The sequence below is a fragment of the Cynoglossus semilaevis genome, chromosome 19, assembly GCF_000523025.1.
Source record: "Cynoglossus semilaevis isolate Cse_v1.0 chromosome 19, Cse_v1.0, whole genome shotgun sequence".
Taxonomy (NCBI): domain Eukaryota; kingdom Metazoa; phylum Chordata; class Actinopteri; order Pleuronectiformes; family Cynoglossidae; genus Cynoglossus; species Cynoglossus semilaevis.
Window position 1 is genome coordinate 17,051,321 of NC_024325.1, and position 22,023 is coordinate 17,073,343.

At 47.3% G+C, this 22,023-nt stretch overlaps 4 protein-coding genes across 8 annotated transcripts in view; 2 read left to right on the forward strand and 2 right to left on the reverse strand.

The window, feature by feature from the left end:
• The window catches only part of LOC103395689 (mitochondrial import receptor subunit TOM40B), a 3,225-nt gene extending 652 nt beyond the window's left edge, over window positions 1-2,573 (reverse strand). Inside the window, exons 1-9 of one of the 3 annotated variants that reach the window (XM_017041618.2) lie at window positions 2,122-2,296; window positions 1,679-1,883; window positions 1,524-1,591; window positions 1,354-1,446; window positions 1,137-1,238; window positions 646-751; window positions 416-538; window positions 261-337; window positions 4-106 (exon numbers count right to left, since the gene is read on the reverse strand). In XM_017041618.2, coding sequence (XP_016897107.2) covers window positions 4-106; window positions 261-337; window positions 416-538; window positions 646-751; window positions 1,137-1,238; window positions 1,354-1,446; window positions 1,524-1,591; window positions 1,679-1,862 — 856 coding nt within the window. In that variant the 5' untranslated portion in view covers window positions 1,863-1,883; window positions 2,122-2,296. The other 2 variants (XM_025065927.1, XM_025065926.1) reach the window with 2 other exon arrangements.
• Window positions 2,574-3,046: 473 nt separating this feature from the next.
• slc25a35 (solute carrier family 25 member 35) lies at window positions 3,047-6,393 on the reverse strand. Its single transcript, XM_008333470.3, has 5 exons — window positions 5,809-6,393; window positions 5,454-5,519; window positions 5,185-5,337; window positions 4,534-4,668; window positions 3,047-4,456 (listed from the first exon to the last, which is right to left on the reverse strand). Exons 1-5 carry the CDS (start codon window positions 6,178-6,180, stop codon window positions 4,286-4,288), a joined length of 897 nt encoding a protein of 298 aa, XP_008331692.1. The 5' UTR covers window positions 6,181-6,393; the 3' UTR covers window positions 3,047-4,285.
• A 2,924-nt stretch (window positions 6,394-9,317) lies between these two features.
• Window positions 9,318-13,803, forward strand: grk1b (G protein-coupled receptor kinase 1 b). Of its 2 annotated transcripts, XM_008333472.3 has the most exons (8): window positions 9,318-9,451; window positions 10,173-10,896; window positions 11,081-11,208; window positions 11,765-11,922; window positions 12,243-12,326; window positions 12,407-12,531; window positions 12,622-12,823; window positions 13,187-13,803. In XM_008333472.3, the coding sequence occupies exons 2-8, from the start codon at window positions 10,198-10,200 to the stop codon at window positions 13,468-13,470; spliced, it is 1,680 nt and encodes a 559-aa protein (XP_008331694.1). In that variant the 5' UTR covers window positions 9,318-9,451; window positions 10,173-10,197; the 3' UTR covers window positions 13,471-13,803. The 2 variants fall into 2 exon arrangements, with proteins under 2 accessions (XP_008331694.1, XP_008331693.1); XM_008333471.3 differs by having other exon boundaries at window positions 12,407-12,823.
• A 2,934-nt stretch (window positions 13,804-16,737) lies between these two features.
• The window catches only part of LOC103395695 (claudin-15-like), a 5,819-nt gene continuing 533 nt past the window's right edge, over window positions 16,738-22,023 (forward strand). Inside the window, exons 1-4 of one of the 2 annotated variants that reach the window (XM_008333476.3) lie at window positions 16,738-16,985; window positions 20,806-20,970; window positions 21,658-21,739; window positions 21,867-21,977. In XM_008333476.3, coding sequence (XP_008331698.1) covers window positions 16,769-16,985; window positions 20,806-20,970; window positions 21,658-21,739; window positions 21,867-21,977 — 575 coding nt within the window. In that variant the 5' untranslated portion in view covers window positions 16,738-16,768. Of the gene's footprint in view, window positions 16,986-19,510; window positions 20,064-20,805; window positions 20,971-21,657; window positions 21,740-21,866; window positions 21,978-22,023 lie in introns of those variants that run through there. The other variant, XM_025066000.1, reaches the window with a different exon arrangement.

Below are 22,023 nucleotides of genomic sequence, written 5' to 3' on the forward strand. Positions count from 1 at the left end.
CACCTCTGAACACCATGTTGGCCTCTGGGAGCTCCATCTGGTACCCAAAGGAGGTGGTGGTCTCCTGGGTCCTGGTGCTGGCTTCAAACTCCACTCCCACTTGGATCTGTGGAGAACACCGACACCAGTCAAACTCAGGCTCGGGGGCCACATCTGGCCCGCAGAGTAATTATATTCAGCCCCCGATCTGACCGCGACAGCCCTGAAGTACTTTGACGTTCCGTCGGACAGGGTCTGGGCCTCGTCCAATCAGATCGTACCTGTTTGTTGGCTCTGTGGTAGTAGCTGGCGTGAGCGCCCCCTTTCCCAGCGTTCAGTGTTGCCGTCCAGTTTGGACCTGCGCAGATGAAAGGAGTCAAATGCTGCCGCGCCATTGGCCGAAAAATAAGAACGCTTGTCAAATCAGAGTCCAGACCAGAGTACTGTCCCGCCAGGGTGAGGATCCCGCCCTCCTCTGCTCGGCCTCGATGGTAGACCAGCTCCCCGCCGAGGACCAGCCCAGACGACACGCTCTGGAGGAAGTGGGCCACAAGGATAACTGCAGCGCACACACACACACACACACACACACACACACACAGATGTAGATTTTTACACAAACACCAATCAGGTTTCGTTGGCGATCTGATGGCGGTCGTGTGTCACCTGACTCTCGGAGGACGTCGGGGTTGGCGACTGTGACGGCGGCGGTGAAGTCGTTTCCTCTGTACTCCGTCTCAAACTGCCAGGTGACGAACTGAGACTGTTGAGTCTGAGACACGAGCAGAGAGAGACAGTGACGCCGGGACAGGAAGTGCTCTGGTACCTGAGGTCTGGACCAGCGATCTCAGCTGGTCCCTCACCTGGTACCAGCCCTGCTCTGTGGCTTTAAATGTTAACCAGCCAATCAGAACAGTGACATTGTTGGCAGCGGTTTCTTTTGTACGGCCTCACTGTCTCCCCCTAGTGTTGGTACAGTGTAAGTGCAGTTCAGTTAGCACTGTGCTAATTAGCATCTGTGTTCAGGCACGGCCGTCTGGGTGGACCTATCAGTGTCAGGGGGCGGGACTATCATACTATTTCCAGATTTTGTCAGATTATAAAACGTCCAGAGACAAAGACGTGGCTAAAAAGGAGGCGCAGGAGTTCCTCCTCACCTGGAAGACCGTCCTGGCTCGTACCCGCTCCGTCACGTGCAGCAGAGCGTGAGCGTTCAGACTTCCCGAGGAGTCCATCTCACCGATCAACGCCGGGGCGTCCTGACAAGTCAAGTCCAGCTGAGTACTTCACCTCAAAGTATTTCAGAAATACAGTACACAGTAATGGTATGTGATGACGCAGTAGTGGAGAATATTTGTGGTACTCCCGCCTCACCTTGTCTTTGCCGTCGTCGTCGGACTGCAGATGCTCCACGTGGAAACGGTAGTAGGACGGACTGACCGCGCTGAGGTGCAGCGTGTGACTGACCTGGAGACACAATAGAACGTCAGGGGTTAGAAGCTGCGGAGAGTGGACGTCTGCTGGGAATAATCCAGATTACCAACCTTGAAGAAGCTGCTGAGGGTTTTGTTGAGGATCATCTTGACGCCTTCGATCTGCTGCGGGAAAACATCTGAGGACAGAGAGAAAACACACCGTCGTCGACCATCCACCTGCGTACAAACTACAGCCAATCACAGCTCGGCGGACTCTACTGAACCTTTGCAGCTCCTGTGCAGGGAGTGAAAGCTGCCGGGGTTGGGCAGACGTCCGTCCCTCCTCTCCCAGCGCGGGGGACTGTCCCAGTAGGCAGGATGAGCGTCCCAGCGAGACGGAGGGGGGTCCGTGGAGAAGGGCCAGTTCCGATGGCCCGGACCGGAGGATAAAGCCAGGACGCTGCCCATGTGGGCCACACACTGTTGACACTACTCAAAGAGAAGATGAGGGGAAGAAGAAGAAGAAGAAGAGACGATGGTCGGTCAGTGTATCTGTCGGACGCTGAAGTGAAAAGGTTGGTCACTGTCATCGACAAAGACAGAAAACAAACGACAAAAAACTGATCAAAGTTGAAAATACAGACATCTGTCGTTCTGGTTTCAGAGATCCACAGTTTGATTCTGACCAATCACAACTCAAGTTCAAGATGTCTTTAAGTCACCTCACTTCAAGACTCTTCTCAGATATCTTAAAGGACGTTTTGACGTGGTAGATTCCCACGACCCAAAATGAAATCCCGCCACGTTCACACCAACAGTGTCAGCCGTGCAGCAGCTCATCATTCCCGTTAGCTTCCATGACCTTAGCATCAGCAGAAACACACCAATGCATGTGTGCTCGTTTTATTACGTACGTGCGGTTTGATGCAGTGACGTCAGGACCAGGAGCGGAAGTGAAAACTCTGCATCGAACAAACTGTCAGGTGGAAAATAAAAAACATATAGTTAAAAAAGCGTTAAATACAGGGATGGAAATGATGATGGTCATCTGACTCTGGATCTGCTCCAACCGGGACTCCTCCTCCTCCTCCTCCTCTTTTTCCTCCTCCTCCTCCTCCTCCTGCTCTGGTGTTTCACACTCAAATATGTCCGTGTGGAAACACCGCTCTCACCTTCTCTTCTTGGAAATAATTGTCCGTCACTTTTTACTGCATTCCTGAAACAACGACAGCGAGTAGTTGAAGGTAACTGACGTCAGCGGTGACGTAGCTTGTTAGACTTTTATACTGGAGAGACTTTAAACGCGTCTTTTTTTTATCGAGCTAGCTTTGATATGAACATGGTGATAATTTAATTTTCCTACAGAAGATGAAACTGATTCACATTAGAGTTCTTTAAACCTCCTCTGGAGGGCGCCAAAGGACTTTACAGGTGGAGTGCTGCGAATCAAAATGTCCCTCCGTGTTGGATAATGTTTTCAATTACGGCTACAGTTATTTATGTATATATATATATATATATATATATTATTGGTATTTTTTCAAACCAAGTAAAACAGAATCCTGTCCCATTTTAATCCAGTTCTTTCACCTAATGAAGGATGTGATGTGTGTGTTCTGTCTGTACTAACATTCAGGACAAAAACCTCGTTCACCTTCACAAAAAGTGTTTTATTTCCTTTCATGTAAAAAAAACCTGATTGAGGAAATGTGTGTTTTCACACACACACGAGTAAAACATGTTTTTTTTTCACTGACAGTGAAGGTAACAGTGGTGTGACATCAGTAACAGTTCACGGTAACACACACGTTCAAACTGCAGCATCAGAATCATCGTCTCACAGTCGTTTGTTAGCACTGGTGTCATGTGACGATACTGGAAATATCTAAGGACAACAACGAGTCACTTTTCAGCTAAACCACCAGTAAATCCAGTTAGAAACGTTGGTGAAGAAGAACAAACTAAATGTTTCTTCATCACAAACAGAAAATTAAGCACAAAGTTCGGCAAAAATATTGAAATACTTCCACCAGGAGTTTTACTGCAGTACATGGTATACTGTAATAAAAACACTTTTGTCATGACCTGCAAAACATTTTTATTTTAAATATTTTCCTTCAACTCTAACTTCTCACTGCAATTTCATTTAATGCATTTTTAAATAATTTGTGCAAATATATTTATATTTTATTTCCTTTTTTTTTTCATTTTTTAAAAATGGCACTCAGTTCTGCACCAACGTCAATTAGTTTTAATTATTATTAAATTACTGCATCTGTATAAAAAAAAGGAAAAAGAAAAAAAGTACAAAAACAACATAAGAACAACAGTCAGGTCAGTCCTGTGTTCCTCCAGGAGCCGGCCTCCTATTGGTCGATCTTAGGTTCTTAATCTAAGACCATCCTGTGTCCAACTGACGTCCGGAAAACAAACTTCATCTCAACTGCAGTCGCCCCCTTGTGGTCAACTGAACCTATTTACCTCCTTCATCCAAACATTACTGAATAAAAACTGGTTCCACTCTCATGTGTATCAGCCAATCACAGGGCAGCTTTAAGATGCCTTCACTTTAACTCTTTGTTTACCCAGTGATCCTTCATTTCCTCACCCATGAACACACACACACACACACACACACAGGTGTGTCCTCAGCACCACAGCTCACACACAGTCTCTGTGTCCCAGGTCTGTGCAGGTTTTTACCGACATGAACCGGTTCTCCTTCCTCCTTCCTCCTTCCTCCTCCTCTTCTGACTCATGTTGACTCAAAGTAACAGATTTTCTTATTGGAGTGCATGACAGTGTCACCTTTGACCTTTCCCTTCCTCACCTCAGTTCAAACCCATCACACGGCGACTCGTCGGCGTCTGATGAGCTCAGGTTCCTGGCTGTTATCTGAACTGACGGGACATTTTTCGCAGTTCGTCCCAGAAGAACAGAGACAGGATGGTGTGGGGGCCCAGGCGGAAATACGAGGCCCCCAGACCTTTGTAGAGTCCCGTCACGCCCTCCCTCCGCAGGGTCTTGGAGAAACACTCGGCAAAGCCTTTATAGAGCTGCCCCTAGTGGTGAGAGAGCAGCAGTGTCAGCGTCAGTCGTGCGGTCCAGACTCACCCTCTTCGCGGACCCCTGCCCTCACCTTGCCCGTCGCGTCCACCGGCTGGTTGTAGAGCCGCGTGCTGATCACGTCGAACGGCGTCATGGCCAACACCACCACCACGCTGCTCATCATGCCGGCGCTCAGCGCCACCAGCCAGCTGTCCTTGGGGAAAACCTGGGGAAACAAACCCACAGGAGTCAGTCTGATCTGGTCAGAGCGACGGTGCAGTGGACCTGGGTCCGGAAGGTTTGAGGTTTGAATCCACCGGCTGCCAGGTTACCACTGAGGTGCCCCGAGCGTGGAATCCCCCTCCCCCCCGTATCGTGATACGTATCGTATGGTCAGATTCATACACCGCCCCGGTGGGTATGTGTTCATCAGCGCCACCATCTGTCCACTAACTCTTCTGTTGTCAGTGACTCTGAAAGTCAGGGTTAAGAAAGAAGGAACAGAAAGTTCTTCAGCCTCAGGGTCTGGTGGAACTGTTACATAACTGTTACACAGACTAATGAAAAGGTGTCAGGTTTCTGCAGCAGTTCCTGGAACTCTGTCACCGTCACCGACAGACGTCCAGCATCACCACAGAGTCCAACCAGGGCGCCCTCTGTGACCTCTGTGACCTCTGAGGTTTCCTGACGTTTAAATAGTGTGTGTGAGAGACCGACTGGTGAGAAGGTTCTGAACTCTGACCTGAAGATCGTTGACCAACTCCTTGGAGGATGAGAAGGTGCAGAGCTGAGCAGATGACCCCACGCTGACCCTGGGCACAGCAGCACTGGAACCCCTCCACAGTCCCAGAATTCCATGCTCCCTGTAGATGGCTGCCAGACCGTGGATCATTCCCTGAAGGAGGAGGAGGAGGAGGAGGAAGAGGAGGAGGAGGGAGACATGAGGGGGAAGTTAAACAGACCGGACCAGAGGACGGACTCTGGTTCTTGGTTCTTGGTGCTGGTCCGTACCTGGTGTTGGTACTGATGTCCGACTGCTATAGTGGAGGCGGCCTGGCTCTGCAGATGAGTCTTGACCTGAAGGAGACCGGGGTTAATGTTTGTCAGGAACTGGAGATGAATGAGTTAAAGAGTTGAAGAGATGATGTCATCGAACAGCTGAGGACGACTGGAAGGGTTAATACAGGACAGAACCGATCAGACCAGTTAGAAACCCCACTGTACGACTGGACCACGGGCCATCAGTGGTACACGCACCACAGTTTGAGAGCCACTGGTCTACTGATGGATCAATAGTTAATGACATGACGTGGTTGACTAAGTAACTTTCATTAAAACCGTTTGTTGTTGTTTGGTGCTGACTGACCAGATAGACCGGACTGCCCATCACCGCTCCCGCCACACCGGCCACAGCCCCGGCTACGGTGGTCTTGACGGCGCTGACCCTGCCGTCCGTGTGGATGTAACCGGCCGATTCGATAATGGCGAAAGAACCGAGTCTGACTCCGTTCATTAAGAACTGATAGACCAGCCCCGGAACCAGTCCCTTCTGTAACCCGGCCAGTCCGTCCACTTTACCGATGGTGTAAAACGCGTGGAAGACGTTGCGGTAGTAGACCTGGTAGGTGCCGCGGCTCCGGAGCTCCCCCTGAAGCTGCATCCGCGTCTTCACCACCTCCAGCGGGTTGGTGAACACGCACGCTCCGCACGCCGCCACGCCGCTGAGCACGAAGTCCATCGCGGCTGAAGTCTTCTCTCCGCTGGCCTAACCTTCATCCAACGAACCTCCTGCCCCTCCTCCTCCTCCTGCTTCTCCTCTCACCGCTCCCACACAGCGGTGTTGTGACACTGAGCTTCAACAGAGGGCAGACATGACGAGACCACTTCACGGACGCCACCGAAACTCTATTTCCGGTCTTTTGAACCGGAACCTTCGTTTTCCTCACTTCGCGGTGGAGTCAGAATGATTCCTGCCACAGCTGCTCCTCATGAATACGGAAATAAAACTCGTTACACAAATAAAACAACTGATTTGATTTATTTATATTTTATTTACCCAAGTTAAGTTTGATTAAAAGTCATCGCTAACACAGCATCAACATCGATACAGTTGAAAAGTAAATAAACAAACACACACATATATATTTATATATGGTTACATTTGAGTATAACGTCTAGAAATATATTTTCTTTTTTCAATCATCAGTTCTTTGAATAACGTAGATCACTTCTTCAAATTATAATAATTAAAACAGCGTTCGGACAGATTCCAGTAAACGCCTCATCCTGACAGTTGGAGAAAGTGTGACGTATGTATCTTCAGCCAATGAAAATGCTTCTTCAAACTTCTTCAAAACGGTTTCACTTCCACAAGTCTTAAAAACCAAACCCACAGAATCCTATCGATACATCGACCATTCGATCCAGTCCGACTGGAACATTGATGAATGACGACAGATCGATACCTGGGTCACATGATCTGTACTGGGCTGCAGACGGGTGTTGTACGAGCAGCCACATTCCAGCAGAGGGCGGTGTTCCGCTGCACACGGCTCTGTCTCATCATCCGTTCGTCTTCATCTGCAGCATCGAATAACAGCAGTGGTCCACATGGGCCACATGGCGACTTTTTTATGGGTTGTGTCCCGCGACCCAACCTGTGTTCAGGGATAAGGTGGAAGAAGTTCTGGAACTTTCTAATGGCAGACAGGAAGTATCGTCAGGCTGACGTGGAACAGTCGGTCAGTGTCAGGGTCTGCAGACCAGAGGGTGAAGAACGTGTGTGTGTCTGTGGCCTGACCTTTGACCCTGGCCAGATCCAGAGGACTAACATCTCCCTCTGCGTGGGTGGGCTGGTCTGACGTCACTGATCTGGATTAGACCACACCATCAAATCTCCTTCACCTCTCGCTTTCTAAGTCGGATTTACATCCGGATTTTCATCTCCGACGAGGGGCGGGTCGGCGACCTTGGACCTGAAGATGAAATTCTTCCTCCTCTGGGTCAGAGGTCGTCTCACACACTGTTACAGTGAATCACTGTTTGCAGTGGACGCTGACCGCTGGTCTCTGACTGGGGTTTGATGACATCACTGAGTCCACTGGACTAATTATTGTTTCTGAGCTTCAACAGGGGGCAGACATGACGAGACCACTTCACGGACGCCACCGAAACTCTATTTCCGGTCTTTTGAACCGGAACCTTCGTTTTCCTCACTTCGCGGTGGAGTCAGAATGATTCCTGCCACAGCTGCTCCTCATGAATACGGAAATAAAACTCGTTACACAAATAAAACAACTGATTTGATTTATTTATATTTTATTTACCCAAGTTAAGTTTGATTAAAAGTCATCGCTAACACAGCATCAACATCGATACAGTTGAAAAGTAAATAAACAAACACACACATATATATTTATATATGGTTACATTTGAGTATAACGTCTAGAAATATATTTTCTTTTTTCAATCATCAGTTCTTTGAATAACGTAGATCACTTCTTCAAATTATAATTTAAACAGCGTTCGGACAGATTCCAGTAAACGCCTCATCCTGACAGTTGGAGAAAGTGTGACGTATGTATCTTCAGCCAATGAAAATGCTTCTTCAAACTTCTTCAAAACGGTTTCACTTCCACAAGTCTTAAAAACCAAACCCACAGAATCCTATCGATACATCGACCATTCGATCCAGTCCGACTGGAACATTGATGAATGACGACAGATCGATACCTGGGTCACATGATCTGTACTGGGCTGCAGACGGGTGTTGTACGAGCAGCCACATTCCAGCAGAGGGCGGTGTTCCGCTGCACACGGCTCTGTCTCATCATCCGTTCGTCTTCATCTGCAGCATCGAATAACAGCAGTGGTCCACATGGGCCACATGGCGACTTTTTTATGGGTTGTGTCCCGCGACCCAACCTGTGTTCAGGGATAAGGTGGAAGAAGTTCTGGAACTTTCTAATGGCAGACAGGAAGTATCGTCAGGCTGACGTGGAACAGTCGGTCAGTGTCAGGGTCTGCAGACCAGAGGGTGAAGAACGTGTGTGTGTCTGTGGCCTGACCTTTGACCCTGGCCAGATCCAGAGGACTAACATCTCCCTCTAGTTGGGTGGGCTGGTCTGACGTCACTGATCTGGATTAGACCACACCATCAAATCTCCTTCACCTCTCGCTTTCTAAGTCGGATTTACATCCGGATTTTCATCTCCGACGAGGGGCGGGTCGGCGACCTTGGACCTGAAGATGAAATTCTTCCTCCTCTGGGTCAGAGGTCGTCTCACACACTGTTACAGTGAATCACTGTTTGCAGTGGACGCTGACCGCTGGTCTCTGACCGGGGTTTGATGACATCACTGAGTCCACTGGACTAATTATTGTTTTGTCAGTTAATCACATGACTTCCAGTGCAGTGTGTTCTGTATTTAACAGATTAACTCTTAGCCCCGCCCCCTGATGTAACAAACTACACTGTAAAACATGACATTATACAAAATTATATCCATAACGTAACCTGACATTTGGTCATCTTTTCATACGAAATGTACACGTTAGCTAAGAAAGCGCTCCAGTACAGCTAGCTAAATTCACAGAGAGTTCGAAGCTAAGATTTAAAAAACCCGGGGCCAAAGAGCCACTAGGTTTTTCTGCTCTGAACTAAATTCAGTTCAAATATTCTTTTCTGTCCGTTAAACCAGCGTTGCTTCATTAGCCTCTGAGAGTCAGAGTGTTAATTGTTCATTAGTGTGGGCTGGTGGAGTGCTGCAGCTCTGCTCATCAGTAATCACCGCCGCTGCAGACTTACACTAATAACTTCTGCCAAGTGACTGCGTGTAATCCTCAGCAGTAGGATCGAGGAGCGGCTCCACGCTCCCACCTTTCACTCGGTACCGCGTTCCTGACAGAACACAGGAGCTGGGGGACAGAACCACGTGTTGGTCCACACTGGTCTGATTCCACTGACTGCTTTTAAATCGTCGTCTGCTCCACGGCAGCGGGACTGGAGGGTGAGTACTACTGCTGTACTTCTACTGTTGATGTGTACGTGTAGTACTCTCATCATGTTGGTGTATCCAGGCGGGACGGTGACCGTCTGAAATAGAATATTTACAGTTTGAAGATCATGTCACATGACACAGACGTTGTTAAAAACTGCAGTTCATCAGTGACCCTCAGTTTGGTGACCCTCCGTTTGGTGACCCTCAGTTTGGTGACCCTCAGTTTGTCGGTGTGAGAATGTGGGTTAATTAACAACTAGGCCAATCACCGGTAGGCTCTGGTGTAAAGCTGTGGTGTCAACAGTCAGTCGCGGTGTAAATTGGATTAGGGTCAGGAACTCTGCACAGAACACGGTCACTCTCCACCTAAAGACAGAGAGACACTTCCTGTCCCACTTACTGTGTGTCTGCAGAACAAGTCAAATGATCCAAACGGGTCAGGAGGTGTGGGGGGGGAGGGTTCCGTGAAAGTCTCCCCATCGTCCCCAGAAATCAGAACCCTAAGTCTAACCAGGAAACCTGACCAAACTGTACCAAACTGTACCAAACTGTACCAAACTGTACCGGTGTCTGCCAGATTAGAAATAAGTCATCCTGGTGATGAGATCGTCCCATCCAAACGTTCCTAGAACCGATTAGACCTGATGAACATGGATGTAATCTGAGTGAGTTCCAGGTACTGTTGAAGGTGACTCGAGGATCGTCACTGATGTTTTCGTTTTTCTCTCAGTTTTGTTTGTTTCCACGGTGAAGCCATGGACATCGGTGGTCTGGAAACAGTGGTGGCCAACTCCGCCTACGTGTCTGCGCGGGGCAGCGTCGATGGAAGCGCAGCAGCCACCATGCGTGACAAGAAGATGAGAGCGCGACTCAAACTGCCCCACATCAGAGACTGTGAACACGTGAAGACCACAGTGGACGCCGTCTTCGACAGCATGTGTGTCAAACAGCCAATCGGCAAACGCCTCTTCCAGCAGTATCTGGAGAGCGAAGCGGCCCACATGAACGCCGGGCAGCTGTGGAAAGACATCGAGGACTACGTCACCTCCCAGGAGAAGGACCGAGCGCAGAAGGCCCAAAAGATGGTGAATAAGTACTACGAGTCGGCCTCCAAGAACTTCTGCAGCTTCCTGGAGGAGAAGGCCGTCGCCCGGGTCAAAGAAGACTTCAAGAACGTTCCGGGTGATCTGTTTAAGGAGAGCGAGCAGCAGCTGCTCAAACACCTGGAGAAGAAGGCCAAAGACGGCTTCAAGAGCAGCATGTACTTCCTGCGCTACGTCCAGTTCAAGTGGTTGGAGGGCCAGCCTGTGGACGAGGAGTGGTTCATGGACTTCAGGGTCCTGGGGAAGGGGGGTTTTGGGGAGGTGTTCGCATGCCAGGCAAAAGCAACGGGCAAAATGTACGCCAACAAGAAACTGGAGAAGAAGAGGCTGAAGAAACGCAGAGGCTACGACGTAAGGCAGTGACCCTTCAGACCACATCAGGGGTCGAGGGTCACACGTCAACTTTGTTACTGGTGTTATTAGACTAGTTGTCTTTCGTGTTTGAGTCTCCTGGTACCGATCATCAGACTGGTTCTAAGGAGGTCTCTGTTCTGCTACTCTGAACTGACTGTGATTCACTATCGTCTCTGTGAAGGGTGCGATCGTGGAGAAGAGGATTCTGGCTAAAGTTCACAGTCGCTTCATCGTGACGCTGTCCTACGCGTTCCAGACCAAGACTGACCTGTGTCTGGTGATGACCATCATGAACGGAGGAGACCTCAGGTGCTGACTTTGAACCCAACACATCACAAACCTCTGTTAAATCTGAATCATTGCCCAGAGCCCGATCTTAGTGTAGAGCATGTAAGCAGATGTGATCTCTGCTGCCCTCTGCTGGAGGTCTGATGCTGTTACCCTTTATAAAAAGATCTGCAGAGTTCCTGTAGGAACAGAACATCCCTACAAATGTAGTTAAACAGCGTTACACGTACACACACGGGGTTACTGGGTGTGTTACTGTACTAAGACATAATATATTCCCAAACTCACACCTACCATGTAACCACCACCACAGTGAGTTTCTAATCTTAATCTTATTCCAACTCTGAACTAAGTCTTTAATCTCCAAAAACCTGGACAAATGTCCCCATGAGTACCAGAACACACACCCACTCACACACACACTCAGTTAAATCTGAGACTTGAACTCAACGGCCTGAACCGTCCGTGGTTCTCCACAGACCGTTCACCAGCTTATCACTAATGATCACAGTAGTCTACGGTGGAGATAACGGCCGGTTACTTGTATTTGTCCTAATCATCTGTCGACGTCCCACAGGTTCCACATGTACAACGTGGACGAAACAAACCCTGGCTTTGACGAGACCAGAGCTCGGTTCTACACGGCCCAGATCATCTGTGGACTGGAGCACCTGCACCAGCACAGAATCATCTACAGGGACCTAAAGCCAGAGAACGTTCTGCTGGACGATGCAGGTGAACGTTTGGTTCTGACTCTTCAAAGGACAAAGTTCAAATTAGGCTGTTGATATGAAGATATGAAGATTTACAATATATATATAAACATATATATATACATGTAGATTTACAATATATATATATAAACATATATATATACATTACATACGTACATACTGTACGTCACACGCCTGTGTGGAGTTTTGTGGGAGGGTGGGGGGGTAGGTTGGGATGTTTGATATCAGTGTTTAATAAAACAACACTACAGTAGAGAGATAAGAACTTCAAGTACCATTAAGTATTAAGTATGTGCTGACCTTTGATCCTTGCCGTTCCAGGGCACGTGCGTCTCTCAGATTTGGGCCTGGCTGTGGAACTCCCACCAGGAAAAGACAAGACCACTGGGTACGCTGGAACTCCAGGTACATAAATAAAAAACTGTGAACCAAACGTTCCACAGCTGGTGCTCAGAGGGTTGGACTGTGACACCGGACTGTTGTAGGTTTCATGGCTCCAGAGCTGCTCCAGAAGAAGGAGTACGACTACTCCGTGGACTACTTCACTCTGGGCGTCACCTTGTACGAGATGGTCGCTGCCAAAGGACCGTTCAGAGTCAGAGGAGAGAAGGTACGGCTGGGAAGAGTCACTCCTCCTCCTCCTCCTCGTTCTCCTCCTCTGTCATCACTCGGTGTAATCAAATGTTCCATCTCCTCTCAGGTGGAGAATGAGGAGGTGACTCGGAGGATCCTCAACGATCCGGTCTCCTACGTTCCTAAGTTCAGCAGTGATTGTAAGGACATCTGTGAGGGTCTCCTGACCAAGGAGCCCACCAAACGTCTGGGCTTCAGGAACAACGACTGCACTGAGCTGAAGAGTCAGCCCTTCTTCAAAGAGATTAACTGGGGTCGTCTGGAGGCAGGTGAGGGTTCGAAACCTGGCCAAGGTGGTGTGTTCAATGACACCGCAAAAACAACGTCAATGATTCTCAGCGTGACCATCAGTTCCATCCCCATGGTTACTGACCGTCCTTCCTTAGACTGTTTCTGTGGTATTTTTCGTTGTATTTCATGAGACTTGGTTCAAATCTTCTTTTGTCTAAACTTCTGTCTCCTCTGATGTTTACGACTTTCATGTTGTTTAAACACATGCACCCTTCCTGGTTCTCACCTGTAAGGGGCGCTCTTTTGGTTGTTTAAACACATGCACCCTTTCTAGTTCTCACCTGTAAGGGGCGCTCTTTTGTACTGTCCTCAGTGACTAAACGTCTGTCTCTGATCCAAAGGAATGCTCCCTCCACCATTTGTCCCTGATCCTAAGATGGTCTACGCCAAAGACATCGGCGACGTGGGCGCCTTCAGCACCATCAAAGGCGTGGTCATCGACAACAAGGACATGGAGTTCTACGACGACTTCTCTTCTGGCAACGTTCCCATCCCGTGGCAGGAAGAGATGATCGAGACGGGTGTGTTCGGGGAGCTCAATATCTGGGGGGAGGGGGGCAAACTGCCCAACGATCTGGACCCAAACTATGTCGAAGCCAAAGGTGGGGGGTGTGTCCTCCTCTGAGGCCGAGCAGCGTTGGAGTCCAGAGAGAAGGAATCTCCGAGTCTCAGATCTGTGATCATTTGGTGCCACATTCAACAATACTCTGTGTGTGTTCTGACCATGACATCACTGTTTTCACTTAGTCACCACAGAAACGTAGCAACCAGTGTAAACGTAAACATAACTGTATTTGTTTGTAAATATGTGAATGTATTTAGTTTGTAGAACCTTGAAAAAAAAATCACAGTTTTACTGTCATATCATGAAGTATTACCGACTATACACTTACTGTGTTATTACACAATGTTTATATTTTCCTTCTTACGTTAGCATGAACTAGAGGAGACGGTTAAAGAAAATAAACTCTTGCAAAGCACCAAAGTCGTCTTCCTGTGGATGGGGTGTGCGGTCCGAGTGACAGAAGGGTTCAGAGGAAGGAGGTGAAATGCACTGTTCTTCTCTTTACCGAAAACAATATTTGTTATTAATTTTTACTTAATGTAGTCTGACAGTTTGATTTCAACCTGTTGGAGAAACCATCTCTAAATAGAGTTGGTTGTTTGAGACACAACGTTCATCCACCTATAATGTTGACTTCTCTTCCCAAATAATTCAACCCCCTCCCTGACAACAAGACTACAGTTCCATTCCAAAGGACACCCAGCCTAAAGTGTTGCTCAGGTGAAACTACAATACAATATAAATGTTTTACAATGACAATCATTCACCATGGAATGATTGTCATTGTAAAACAGTGCAGTTATTTATCTTCATGAAGCACTATCTACTTTTTTAATTGCATTTTTGAATCACTTAACTTCAGTGCAATAAAACACGGTACAAGAAAACATGGTAGTTTAGTCAACTACACATAAGCTACACGGAGCTGAACTAGTTCAGCGACGCTAACCGCGATTAGCGTTAGCTTCGTGCTAACTTTATTCGCGATCTTTTCAAGGTCCGTTCTCGCGGTTCACAATGACACAAAAATATCCCCGTGGGTTCAAACAGTAGGCGACAGTTATATAACTCCGACTGGTTTAATAAAAGTATCTCAATGAAAGGCATTTTCACATAACGAGCTAGCAACGATTTAGCGTTTTAGCATGTAGCAATGCTCTTAACGGAGTTCAACAGAAGGCCTACAACGGCTGAAGTAGCTCCTCACTCGCTCTCATAACTACTCACAGGACTCTCTCCTAACAAACAAAATATTTATCAATGTACTACGCGAGAATTAATCACTAGTTTATGAGGTTTATGTCACGTTTCATACCCAGGTTCGTCATCTCACTCAACGAGCGCTGCTCTCGGTCAGCGCCTGTAGTGAATCTCAGGACGAACTCGCGCGCTGCGTGGCCGTGACCATGAACCACGGTGAACACTCAAACGACATAAATGGGCTTGGTACCCAGGTGGGTCACAAAAGGAGAACCGCAGTGAAACCAGCCATATCACAGATGAACACGCCAACATACATTATTGCATTCGAGAAAGTACTTCAGACTTGAGGTACTTTGCTGATAAGAAACGTCATCTTCTCAGTGGTTTGAATGTTTTTATGTTTGTATCACCTTGTAAATACTATGTCTACCCTGCTGTTACCTTTACCTTTAGTACTACATGTATATCCTGCTACTGTAACAACTGATTTTCCCTGCTATGGGATGAATAAAGTTATCTTATCTTATCTTATCTTATCTTATCCTATCTTGTAACTTTGGTTCTATCGACCTCAATGAAACAGTAACGGTCTGGTCCAGGTTTGACGCTGAATTTCTTCTGAACTTTTTCTTTCTTCTGAACTTTTTCTTTCTGTTTTTTTTTTTTTATCCTCAACGTTAAGAAATGTTAGCGCTATCTGACGTCTGGACTTAATCTGCACCAGGACATTGACACCAAACATTCAGTCAACGTCAGTGAGAACTGCTGCAGTGTTAGCATCACTTCCTGGTCCCTCTGCTTAGCAGTAGCGTAAGGACACCAGGGTTAGCGTCAGGCAAACTTTCCCTTGAAGCCAACGGGTCAACGCGGACACAAATGAATAAATATTTCAGCTGCCTGAGGGAAGGGCCGGGAAATAAAATATTAACAGACATCAGACTGACTTAAAGCCTGAGAGTCTGGACAATACGCTAAGATTATGACAGTACTTTGAACTGTACCTCTGATTACTAGAAACATTTCACATTTGATAAGATATAGACTGTAAATTTAGCATTTGATGTTTCTTCTAATTAAGTCAGAGACGTGCGGCTGGGGCCAAACTTTGTTTATTTTCGTGAATATTTGATTAAATCTGTTGTTATTCTGTATACTTTATATGCAGATGATAGCAACCTTCTAACAGGGACACAAAACACTGCACTCTTGAATCTTGCACTTTTCTACACTCTCACTCTTCACTTCATGTAATGGGGCAGATAATTAAGTGCCTGGGTATCAGGGAAGGAGCTGGCCTTTGTCCAGCTGCTCTTATGTGAACAGCCTGTAAATGTCAACAGTCATTTCAATAGAACCTGCTTCAATAGATCTGCTCCACTACAGTGATATATGTTGACTAATGCCCAGATTTTCAATGCATCCTTTGTCCCACCGCACACTTGTTAATACTTAACCAGGTTAAAACAAACACTCGGAGCCTGTGACTGATCACTCATCACCGCTCTGATCGCTCTGCCCTCTATTCACAGCTTCACCTCCAAGTATTTGATCAGGGACCTGAGGTCACAGGCTACCAATCTCTCACAGAAGAGAAAATGCTGACAAGACAAAAAAAAGACCCCCCCCCCCCACAGAAAGTCGACACTGCAGACCCTCAGAGAGGGATGAAGGAGTCTGTAGACCTCCTCCTGCAGCTCTGCCTCTCTCTCTCTCTCTCTCTCTCTCTCAGTATCAGCTCGGTGCCAAATGAGTTCAGTCTCCAACTTGTTGCTCATGATTTAAAAGCTGCAATAATTGTTTTACAAGTGATTATCTCTGCTGTCAATCAAGAGAGAGAGAGAGAGAGGGAGAGAGAGAGGGAGGGGGGAGAGAACAGCTGCATGAACACTTCTTTGGCTTCTTGTCAGGAACATGAAACTTCATCGATTTTGGGCGGGAATTAGTCGACTCCTAATAGTCGACTTCTAATGCCAACAAATCAATGTTTTGAGAGCCTCGGGGAGCGGGGGTGAAGGTGTGGGGGGTGGAGGGGCGGATGGCAGGAGCCCTGAGTCACTTCTTCATACACTCCCAAATTGTATATGAGATACAGAAGCTGTAATTAGAGCTCAGAGGAGAGAGTCCTTCAGCTTCATCTCAGACCAGCGCTCAGAAGATGGATGGGATCATTGAGGTTGTAGCCCTGTTTCTGGGCTTTGTTGGCTGGGTATTGACCATGGTGTCACTCCAGGACCAGTACTGGAAGGAGTCCACCCAGGACGGCAGCGTCATCGTGACCTCCACCATCTATGAGAACCTGTGGATGTCCTGCGCCAGCGACTCCACCGGGATCTACAACTGCCGGGAATTCCAGTCACTTTTTGCTCTCCCAGGTAAGTCACCTGACTAACGGGCTTCAGATGGTCCTCGGGGGGGGCAATAAATATCCCAGGAAGAGTCCTGGACTGGGACTGTCATGGCAACATTCACTTCTGAAATGTTTTCTACACTCCACTAGATTTTCCCGTTAGTTCTTAAACACAACATGTCGACAAATAATCTTTCTGACAACAAAAAAAAAAACAAAAAAAACTGCAGTATAAAGTACATGAGGAGTACAAGAAAATAAATAACATGTTAAACCTCACTGTGTTTTTAGAAGTACATACTGATTATAGTAAATATGACTAACTATATTTTCAACATACTACTATATTATTATTATTATTATTACCATGGTTATTAATAATTAAATAATTATATTTGTTTATTTATTTAATAATGAAAAGTGAATTATCTCACACCAATCAAATCCAGACTCAATTGTTTGGATTTGATCTGTGTAAAGACAGACGTGTCTTAAACCCAGACTTTGACTCCGTATCACTGAGTTATTCCAGTTCATATTCCAGAGTTTCCTTCCTCTGTGTCTTTATCAGGAACAACTGCCAGTGTTTCAGATCTGGACATCAGTCGTTTCCTTCACGACAGTCAGGAAATACCTGTGCCGGACTAGGACTAGGACTAGGACTAGGACTAGGACTAGGACTAGGATTACACTGTTTTTAATATTTACACCTGAACGTCTTCATCCTTGTCCTATGAATATTTATTAATAACTTTAAACTAAACAGAAACAAATCAAATGTTCTGTGAAGCAAAAATATTTTTAAAAAATCAGATTAAGAAAATGCAGAATTGTAAATTAAATACATTATATACTTTATATATGTGTAAATCTGTGTGTGTGTGTATGTGTGTGTGTGTATGTATAGAACCTTGTTCAAAAGTCAGCGTGATTTTCCCTGTAAAACCTTGTTAACCATTGATGGACAGATTGGTTCTGACTTTGACCACGGCTCTTTAGAACCAGGAATCGCACCCACACCTTCATTCAAATATGTCTGGGGTTTTTAACTGCTGTGATTCTCTGACCCGGTGGGTCAATCAGTACAGAACCAGAACCAGAACCAGAACCTTGTTCTAGTTCTGTCAAACTGATAGAACTTTACTGTTGGATCCACACAGAAGAAAGTTCTGGAGTGAGACGTCAGTGAGGCTTCAGAGTCAGTCCAGAAATAGAACTGTTCCAGGGTCAGTTCAACGGTCGGTTCTGCTGAAAAGACTTTATCACTGTTGTTATTATTATTATTGTTATTATTATTATTATTATTATTGTTGTTATTATTATTATTGTTGTTATTATTATTATTATTATTGTTATTATTATTATTGTTATTATTATTATTATTATTGTTGTTGTTGTTGTTGTTATTATTAATATTATTATTATTAGTATATTAGTATTATATAATTATTATTATTTCGGTTTTCTCAAACGAATCCCTCTGTTCTTCCTCATCTCCGTCAGACGGTTCTTTTTCCTCACTTTGTCTGCACTGAAATGCTCTGGCGCCCCCCAGAGTCACTTCATGTTCTGATGTATAAAAAGATTCCATTTATCACCGTAGGCATCGAACACACCCTGGTGATGCAGTGAAGTGGTGACTGTGTCAAACCTGTGGTTCTGAGTCAGAATCCTGAACAAACAGCTGCCTGTCAGTGACGCAGAACTGAGAACCGATCGGTTCTAAGGAACATCACTGTAATCAGGTCTGAAGTCACATGACGTTCACTTTAGACCCCGAAACAATGACACAGTGGGGGGGGCAGTGGGGGACACGTGAGGCAGAGAAGTTGGGAATCGAACTGTCGTCTCAGAACTTCTGATCTGATCAGTATTCAGCTATCCACCCCCACCACCCCCCCCGGCCACAGGACTCCATCAATCACAGCCTGATAAGGTTGACGTGGTGTTTGGCGACGCGGCCGTCCTGGCGCTGGACGGAGCCGTGAACGTTGGACTTTCTCTGTTCTCCTTCAGGTTCAGTCAATATTTGGAGCCTTTGAAAAGTTGAAGAGAGCTGAGAAGAATGGGCCGCATCAGGAGTGGGCAGTGTGGCCCTGGGCAATCATTGATGGCTTGTTTTTGACCGTCTCTGGACTCAGGGCTGAGTGTGGCACACCGAGGCTGCGGGTTCCACTACACCACACGTTCGTTCAGGGACCGATCGCTGAAGAGCTAACGTTTGTACAGACGTCGTCTTTTGTCGGATTAGTCTTCGCTCTTTGGACCGGGAACCAACATGAACGCCATAGTGGAAGCTCTCGCCTTTTTCCTGGGCTTTCTGGGCTGGCTGATGGTCGGGATCGCCCTTCCTAATCGGTACTGGAGGGTGTCGTCGGTGGACGGTAACGTCATCACCACCTCCACCATCTACGAGAACCTGTGGATGTCCTGCGCCACCGACTCCACCGGGGTCCACACCTGCCGCGACTGTCCCTAGTATTCAGCTATCCACCCCCACCACCCCCCCCGGCCACAGGACTCCATCAATCACAGCCTGATAAGGTTGACGTGGTGTTTGGCGACGCGGCCGTCCTGGCGCTGGACGGAGCCGTGAACGTTGGACTTTCTCTGTTCTCCTTCAGGTTCAGTCAATATTTGGAGCCTTTGAAAAGTTGAAGAGAGCTGAGAAGAATGGGCCGCATCAGGAGTGGGCAGTGTGGCCCTGGGCAATCATTGATGGCTTGTTTTTGACCGTCTCTGGACTCAGGGCTGAGTGTGGCACACCGAGGCTGCGGGTTCCACTACACCACACGTTCGTTCAGGGACCGATCGCTGAAGAGCTAACGTTTGTACAGACGTCGTCTTTTGTCGGATTAGTCTTCGTTCTTTGGACCGGGAACCAACATGAACGCCATAGTGGAAGCTCTCGCCTTTTTCCTGGGCTTTCTGGGCTGGCTGATGGTCGGGATCGCCCTTCCTAATCGGTACTGGAGGGTGTCGTCGGTGGACGGTAACGTCATCACCACCTCCACCATCTACGAGAACCTGTGGATGTCCTGCGCCACCGACTCCACCGGGGTCCACAACTGCCGGGACTTTCCCTCTCTGCTGGCTCTGGACGGTACGTGTCGAACAGAACCGTGGTCGCCTGGGACTGACTGGAGGAAAGTTCCACATCAGAACCTTCACTGCTGCCGTTTGATGTTCCTGCTGCGCCAATAAATCATTAGAAATGAGCAGATACCAGGGAGCAGACGACAACGGCCGCTTCTAAAGCTTTATACAGCTTTAATGTCCTTGCAGGAAGTACCGTTGATAAAGAGTTCCATGGCGTCTGCTCACAGCTATCTGTGGAGGAACCGTTTTATGGTCCTCTAATCTAATTCCAAGGATCTGATATCAACGTTTTCCACAAATGTTGACGACTTTCTGGTGATCTGTTGTTACCGACGTCAGCCTGCAGGTGTTTGGCCTTCGACCGACTCTCAGGGTCAGGGTTTCACTGCGGGACCTTCGCTCTGTGATTGGCTGAAGTTGAAAATGAAGTTTGTTGATTTAAGTCCAGGGAGAGAAAAAAACATTTAGCTTAAAAAAATAAATGCTATAAGTTAATGCTTGATAAAGATGGAGCTGACAGATGACATCACTGGAATCAGGTTCTGTTTAAAAAAGTCGCAGCCAATCAGTTTCATTTCAAACATATGTACAGTACAGGGTCCCTGCTCCATCTGTTTGACATCGTTGGTTTGGTGATGAGGAAAACATGGTACGTCATATGAAAGAATGTTGAGTGTTTGATTCTGAATCATCTTGTACTTTTCCTGTGTGTGTGTGTGTGTGTGTGTGTGTGTGTTTGCACTCAGGCTTTATTCAGGCCGCCCGAGCCCTGATGATCGTGGCCATCGTGTTCGGGACCTTCGGCCTGGTGGCCACTCTGGTGGGGATAAAGTGTTCAAAGATCGGAGGAGAGAACTACGTCCTGAAGGGACGGGTCGCTGCCATTGGAGGAGCGTTCTTCTTACTGCAAGGTACGGACCACCAGCAGAGGGAGACACACGGTGACACCAGTGATCAATCCCAGAGGAGAACAGAGCTCGGAGCAGGAAGTGGGAGAAGTAAACACTGGTGTTTGTTCAGAGTGTGTACCCACCACAGGTTATCGGCCAATCAGCTTCGGCGGTTCAGGAGGTTATCAAACCAGCTGATACCAGAGGTCACATGGTGTGAAACTCAAAAAGTTCTCTGAGACTGAGGTTCTCTTCAGGATCCTTTCAATAGTAGAACTGTTCTAACGCTGGCCTCATTCCTTTGTGGAGACCTCTCGGTCTGCCTGCAGGAGGCGCTGTTGGTCCTGGTCCATTCATTCAACTCCACCACCAGGAAGACCCTGACTAAAACCTGTCACATGGTCCTAGACTGGACCGGAACCAGGTGTCTGATCAACTTGACACAGTCAGCTCCAGACGTTAGGGGGCGCTAAACAATAATCTCAACTAAAATACACCAAAATGCTGTCAGTTGTTGACCACAGACCAGAGTCTGTTCACAGGTTCTTCTGAGTATTAAACCCTGTTGAAGCTCAGCTGGACAAACTGGAGCGAGGCGAGCCGCAGGTTTAGCCACAGGTTTGGGCCCAGACCAGACCGCAGCCCACTGCTAAATGATCAGTTCTGGTTCCACCGGGTCTAAAGTCCACGCTGTTCTCTGTGTCCTAGGCCTCAGCACCATGATCGCCGTGTCCTGGTACGCCGCCAACATCACGCAACAGTTCTTCGATCAGTACTATCCAGGAACCAAGTGAGTCACAGCTCAGTGATCCATCGGTTCAGGGACTGTGAGCAACAATTTAAGAATGAAAAGTTTTTTATAAAACTGTTGTTAAAGAACCGACTCGGTTCTACGACTGACCATCTGTGTGTCGCAGGTATGAGATCGGAGAAGGTCTGTACATCGGCTGGTCCTCCGCTGTTCTGGCCATCTGTGGAGGTTCCTGTCTGCTGTGTTCCTGCAAAGTCCAGTCCCCCAACGAGAAGACGTAAGGATTCAGGGGAATCGAACCCCCTCCCCTCCCACTAACACCC